Here is a 7500-nt window from a genome sequence, read left to right on the forward strand (position 1 = left end):
TTTAATACTGAAATATGCAAACAGGAACAGGACTTTAATACTGAAATATGCAAACAGGAACAGGCCTTTAATACTGAAATATGCAAACAGGAACAGGCCTTTAATACTGAAATATGCATGGGGAAATATTGTGTGTGTGAGTGTGTACGTGAATCTTTATTGAATGTAAGAAAGAAAGGAGATAGAGGGGAACAGAGAGAGAACAGGAAGAGAAAGGAGGGAGAATAGAGGGAGAACGGAGGGAGACAGGAAGAGAAAGGAGGGAGATGGAGAGAAAGGGGGAGAATAGAGGGAGATCGGAGGGAGACAGGAAGAGAAAGGAGGGAGATGGGAAGAAAGGGGGAGAATGGAGGGAGATGGAGAGAAAGGGGAGAATGGAGAGAGACAGGGAGGAGAAAGGGGGAGAATGGAGAGACGGGGAGGAGAAAGGGGGAGAATGGAGGGAGAACAGGGAAAGAAATGGGAGAATGGATGGAGAACAGGGAGGAAAAAGGGGAGAACAGAGGGAGACAAGGAGGAGAAAGGGGGAGAATGGAGAGACGGGGAGGAGAAAGGGGGAGAATGGAGGGAAAGGAAGCTGTGATAATGGAGGAGAAAGGAGAGAAAGGGGGAGAATGGGGGAGAAAGAAGGGAGACAGGGATAGAAACGGGAGTATGGAGGGAGACAGAGAGGAGAAAGGGAGAGAATGGAGAGAGACAGGGAGGAGAAAGGGGGAGAATGGAGGGAGAACAGGGAAACAAAAGGGGAGAATGGAGGGAGACAGGGAGGAGAAAGGGGGAGAACAGAGAGACAGGAAGGGAAAAGGGGAGAATGGAGAGAGACAAGAAGAGACAGGGGGAGAACAGGAAGAGAAAGGGGGAGAATGGAGAGAGACAAGGAGGGCGAACGGAGGGAGAACGGAGGGAGACAGGGAGAGAAAGGGGGAGAATGGAGGGAGAATGGAGGGAGACAGGGAGACAGGGAGAGAACAGGAAGATAAAGGGGGAGAACAGGAAGATAAAGGGGAGAACAGGAAGATAAAGGGAGAGAACAGGAAGATAAAGGGGGAGAACAGGAAGATAAAGGGGGAGAACAGGAAGATAAAGGGGAGAACAGGAAGATAAAGGGGGAGAACAGGAAGATAAAGGGGGAGAACAGGAAGATAAAGGCGGAGAACAGGAAGATAAAGGGAGAGAACAGGAAGATAAAGGGGGAGAACAGGAAGATAAAGGGGAGAACAGGAAGATAAAGGGGGAGAACAGGAAGATAAAGGGAGAGAACAGGAAGATAAAGGGGGAGAACAGGAAGATAAAGGGGGAGAACAGGAAGATAAAGGGAGAGAACAGGAAGATAAAGGGGGAGAACAGGAAGATAAAGGGGGAGAACAGGAAGAGAAAGGGGGAGAACAGGAAGATAAAGGGAGAGAACAGGAAGATAAAGGGGGAGAACAGGAAGATAAAGGGAGAGAACAGGAAGATAAAGGGGGAGAACAGGAAGATAAAGGGAGAGAACAGGAAGAGAAAGGGAGGGAACAGGAAGAGAAAGGGGAGAACAGGAAGATAAAGGGGGAGAACAGGAAGAGAAAGGGGGAGAACAGGAAGATAAAGGGGAGAACAGGAAGATAAAGGGGGAGAACAGGAAGATAAAGGGGAGAACAGGAAGATAAAGGGGGAGAACAGGAAGATAAAGGGGGAGAACAGGAAGATAAAGGGAGAGAACAGGAAGATAAAGGCGAAGAACAGGAAGAGAAAGGGAGAGAACAGGAAGATAAAGGGAGAGAACAGGAAGATAAAGGGGGAGAACAGGAAGATAAAGGGGGAGAACAGGAAGAGAAAGGGAGAGAACAGGAAGATAAAGGGAGAGAACAGGAAGATAAAGGGAGAGAACAGGAAGATAAAGGGGGAGAACAGGAAGATAAAGGGGAGAACAGGAAGATAAAGGGGGAGAACAGGAAGATAAAGGGGGAGAACAGGAAGATAAAGGGGGAGAACAGGAAGAGAAAGGGAGAGAACAGGAAGGCTGTAATGATGGTGTTTTTTTATTTCAGCATCCAGCTCATCTGAGGACTCACTGACAATGGCTAAAGATTTATGTCTGTGTGCGTGTGTTTCGGCTGTGTGTGTGTCAACTCTTTTTGATTCCTTGGTGGATGTGTGTTGGCTGTGTGTGTGTGTGTCTCGTCCATGTGTGTGTGATTCATTGCATTACAAGGTTCCCAGGTCCTCTCCTGTCTGTTTCATTTACATGTGATCTCTGTCACTCTGTCTGCGCATGCCTGCATGAGTGTGTCTCAGCTCTGCGTGTGAGTGTATGTACATCTGTGTGTCTGTCTTGTGTGTGTGTGATTCATTGTACTGCAGGGCTCCTAGCTCCTGTCTGTTACTTCCGGTGTGTGTGTGTGTGTGTCTGTGCGTACGTGATCTCACTCACGCTCTGGTCAATCTGAAAGACTCCCTGCTCTGCTTCTTCCCATGATAATGTTTTTATCTCCATTGTGGAGACAGATTTACTTTATCACAGCAATCTGATGTCAAATGTCAACTGTTTTCTGATTATCTGGTACTTCTGTCCCCAACCAAGGAGGGTCTACAGCAGCACCTAGATCTTCTGCACAGATTCTGCAAGACCTGGGCCCTGATAGACCTGGGCCCTGTCAGACCTGGGCCCTGATAGACCTGGGCCCTGTCAGACCTGGGCCCTGACAGACCTGGGCCCTGACAGACCTGGGCCCTGACAGACCTGGACCATGACAGACTTGGAACCTGACAGACCTGGGCCCTGACAGACCTGGGCCCTGACAGACCTGGGCCCTGACAGACCTGGGCCCTGACAGACCTGGGCCCTGACAGACCTGGGCCCTGATAGACCTGGGCCCTGATAGACCTGGGCCCTGATAGACCTGGACCCTGACAGACCTGGGCCCTGACAGACCTGGGCCCTGACAGACCTAGGCCCTGACAGACCTGGGCCCTGATAGACCTGGACCCTGACAGACCTGGGACCTGATTGAAAATCTCAGTAAGACAAATATCACAGTGTTCAAAAAAAGATCCAGTCGCCATGACCACAAGTACAAAGTCCATCTAGACACAGTAACCTCTATCACTTTCTTCCATATTTCAGTCACCCATTATACTTTCATTAATGTTTCAGTCACCCATTATACTTTCTTCCATGTTTCAGTCACCCATTATACTTTCTTCCATGTTTCAGTCACCCATTATACTTTATGTCATGTTTCAGTCACCCATTATACTTTCATTAATGTTTCAGTCACCCATTATACTTTCTTCCATGTTTCAGTCACCCATTATACTTTCTGTCATGTTTCAGTCACCCATTATACTTTCATTAATGTTTCAGTCACCCATTATACTTTCTTCCATGTTTCAGTCGCCCATTATACTTTCTTCCATGTTTCAGTCACCCATTATACTTTATGTCATGTTTCAGTCACCCATTATACTTTCATTAATGTTTCAGTCACCCATTATACTTTCATTAATGTTTCAGTAACCCATTATACTTTCATTAATGTTTCAGTCACCCATTACATTGTCTTCCATGTTTCAGTCACCCATTATACTTTCATTAATGTTTCAGTAACCCATTATACTTTCATTAATGTTTCAGTCACCCATTACATTGTCTTCCATGTTTCAGTCACCCATTATACTTTCATTAATGTTTCAGTCACCCATTATACTTTCTTCCATGTTTCAGTCACCCATTATACTTTCATTAATGTTTCAGTCACCCATTATACTTTCTTCCATGTTTCAGTCACCCATTATACTTTCATTAATGTTTCAGTCACCCATTATACTTTCATTAAGGTTTCAGTCACCCATTATACTTTCTGTCATGTTTCAGTCACCCATTATACTTTCTTCCATGTTTCAGTCACCCATTATACTTTCATTAATGTTTCAGTCACCCATTATACTTTCTTCCATGTTTCAGTCACCCATTATACTTTCATTAATGTTTCAGTCACCCATTACATTGTCTTCCATGTTTCAGTCACCCATTACATTGTCTTCCATGTTTCAGTCACCCATTACATTGTCTTCCATGTTTCAGTCATCCATTACATTGTCTTCCATGTTTCAGTCACCCATTACATTGTCTTCCATGTTTCAGTCACCCATTACATTGTCTTCCATGTTTCAGTCATCCATTACATTGTCTTCCATGTTTCAGTCACCCATTACATTTCCTTCCATGTTTCAGTCACCCATTACATTTCCTTCCATGTTTCAGTCATCCATTATACTTTCATTAATGTTTCAGTCACCCATTATACTTTCTTCCATGTTTCAGTCACCCATTGTACTTTCTGTCATGTTTCAGTCACCCATTATACTTTCATTAATGTTTCAGTCACCCATTGTACTTTCTGTCATGTTTCAGTCACCCATTATACTTTCATTAATGTTTCAGTCACCCATTACATTTTCTTCCATGTTTCAGTCACCCATTACATTGTCTTCCATGTTTCAGTCACCCATGACATTCTCTTCTATGTTTTTCAATGTCTTTCCATTTCACTTCACCTTCATAGCTTTGCAATCCTGTGCCACTTATTATGTTTCAGTGATTTTGTGGGTTTGTGCTGTGTATCGGTTGCCCTTGAGACTAAAATATTCATGCTTCCTCTTCCTGTCAGCGAAGATGCCGAGGTGCATTATATAGATAGATATAGGAGCGTAGGAAAATATGTGTTTGGTTTCTAGAACTAGATGGAAATAAAGTATTTATGTGGATCCATCACAACCTGACTTGTAGAAACCAAGAAGCTGAGATATGGAGGTATATATAGAGGTACTGGACAAAATGTGTTGGGTTTCTCTTTAAGCTATATACCGGTATGTACACTACCGGTCAAAATATTTAGAACATCTACTCATTCAAGGGTTTTTCTTTATTTTTTTAAACTATTTTCTACATTGTAGAATAATAGTGAAGACATAAAAACGATGAAATAGCATATATGGAATCATGTAGTAACCAAACAAGTGTTAAACAAATCAAAATATATTTTCTATTTATGCCAAAAGTATGCAAAGCTGTCATCAAGGCAAAGGGTGGCTACTTTGAAGAATCTCAACTATAAAATATATTTTGATTTGTTCGACACTTTTTTGGTTACAACATGATTCCATATGTGTTAATTAATAGTCCTGACTTCTTCACTATTATTCTACAATGTACAAAATAGTCCAAAATAAAGAAAAACCCTTGAATGAGCAGGTGTTCTAAAACCATGGGATACTGTATCTCAATTTCAGGCGTGTACGGCAGGTTTAATAATGTCACAGAAAATATACCGTTTAGAAAAGGCTTTTTATCAAAATCACCTTCCATCATTTGTTTTACTTATGGGCGGTCCCAGGAATCAAACCCCACAATCGTGTAATTGTAAGCACCATGTCTTACCAGCTGAGCTACAGAGGACCGTGTTACTACAGTATATAATCTGGAGAACTTACCTCTTCTCGTATTTTCTTCACTGTCTCTCCTTTCTGTGGAAAGACACAACACAAACTTTAGACACATTCAACAGGTTTTGTCTTAAGTTCTGTCCTTCACTCCTTCAAACTTCTCATTATTATTAAATGAGTTTAATGTGGTTAAATTATAAGTCCAACATATTTCAGACATACAACAGAATCCTTACTGTAACACACACGTTGGGAGGTTTGGTTTTTAGAAGTGAGTTCGGTAAACACTGCATTTCAATGTGTTTCAATGTGTTTTTATCTGACTTGGCTATTATGGAGGAATCCTAAAAGGAATATCAGATTCAGAGCAATAACATGAATGTGTCTCTCGGGGAGCATTCTGTTCCTGTTGAGGGACCATAGATTGGTCGGTGGAGGAACCAATAACCCCTGAATGACTTTAACACAGAGTGAGATAGAGAGAAAGAGAGAGACAGTGAGATAGAGAGAAAGAGAGAGACAGAGAGAGACAGACAGAGAGAGAGAGAGAGAGAGAGAGAGACAGAGAGAGAGAGAGACAGAGAGAGAGAGAGAGAGAGAGAGAGAGACAGTGAGATAGAGAGAAAGAGAGAGACAGAGAGAGACAGAGAGAGAGAGAGAGAGAGAGAGAGAGAGAGATATACATAGATAGAGAGATAAAGAGAGAGAGACAGAGAGAGAGAGAGAGAGAGAGATACAGAGAGACAGAGAGAGAGATATATAGAGAGAGAGATAAAGAGAGAGAGAGACAGAGAGATATATATATATATATATATATATAGAGATATATAAAGAGAGAGAGAGAGAGAGAGACAGAGAGAGAGAGAGAGAGAGACAGAGACAGAGAGAGAGAGGAGAGAGCGACACAGAGAGAGAGCGAGAGAGAGAGATATATATATATAGATAGAGAGATAAAGAGAGAGAGAGAGAGAGAGAGAGAGAGAGAGAGAGAGAGAGAGAGAGAGAGAGAGAGAGAGATAGAGAGAGAGAGAGAGAGAGTTGTTCCTGTTGAGGGACCATAGATTGGTGTGGTGGAGGTGGAACCAATCACGTAAATAATCCAGTATCCTGCTGTTACAACATGGCAAACTGGTATTCTGTAAAATATGCAATCTGTGATATGTAGGCCTACAGACATTTTGGACATTCAAAAATATGTTGTGTATTGAACACCGATGTTTTATAAGTTTAGTACACCTGTCAATCATCAATATAAATATAAAGCAAACCTAGTGGTGTGGTTGTCAGTTTGCTGTTTTTGGCCTACAGTAGAGTACACATCCATCCACTCAGAGCACCTGATTGCTTTTGATGGTCTGACTGGTTTTGACTGTTCTAGATGGAATAGGACTTCCCCTGACTGTTCAAGACGGAATATGACTGCTCCTGACTGTTCTAGACGGAATAGGACTGCTCCTGACTATTCTTGATGGAATAGGCCTGCTCCTGACCGCTCTAGATGGAATAGGACTGCTCTTGACCGCTCTAGATGGAATAGGACTGCTCCTGACTGTTATAGATGGAATAGGACTGCTCCTGACTGTTCTAGATGGAATATGACTGCTCCTGACTGTTTCAGACGGAATAGGACTGCTCCTGACAGTTCTAGATGGAATAGGACTGCTCCTGACAGTTCTAGATGGAATAGGACTGCTCCCGACTGTTCTAGATGGAATAGGACTGCTGCTAACATATCTATATGGAATAGGAATTCTCCTGTCCTGACCACTCCAGGTGGAATAGGACGGCTCCTGACCGCTCTAGATGGAATAGGACTGCAACTGACAGCTCTAGCTGGAATAGGACAGCAACTAACCGCTCTAGATGGAACGGGACTGCTCCTGACTGTTCTAGATGGAATAGCACTGCTCCTAACAGCTCTATATGGAATATGACCGCTCCTGACCAATCAAGGTGGAATAGGACTGCTCCTGACTGTTCAAGAAGGAATAGGACTGCTCCTGACTGTTCTAGATGGAATAGGACTGCTCCTGACCGCTCTAGATAGAATATGACTGCTCCTGACTGCTCAAGACG

General features: G+C 43.1%; 1 protein-coding gene across 2 annotated transcripts in view; it reads right to left on the reverse strand.

Moving 5' to 3' along the window:
* The window catches only part of pcbp4 (poly(rC) binding protein 4), a 163206-nt gene that overhangs the window by 49159 nt on the left and 106547 nt on the right, over positions 1-7500 (reverse strand). For both annotated transcript variants that reach the window (XM_046338904.1, XM_046338905.1), the window contains exon 4: positions 5473-5505. In XM_046338904.1, coding sequence (XP_046194860.1) covers positions 5473-5505 — 33 coding nt within the window. The remainder of the gene's footprint in view (positions 1-5472; positions 5506-7500) is intronic.

The sequence above is a fragment of the Oncorhynchus gorbuscha genome, linkage group LG03 (genome assembly GCF_021184085.1).
Source record: "Oncorhynchus gorbuscha isolate QuinsamMale2020 ecotype Even-year linkage group LG03, OgorEven_v1.0, whole genome shotgun sequence".
Lineage (NCBI taxonomy): Eukaryota > Metazoa > Chordata > Actinopteri > Salmoniformes > Salmonidae > Oncorhynchus > Oncorhynchus gorbuscha.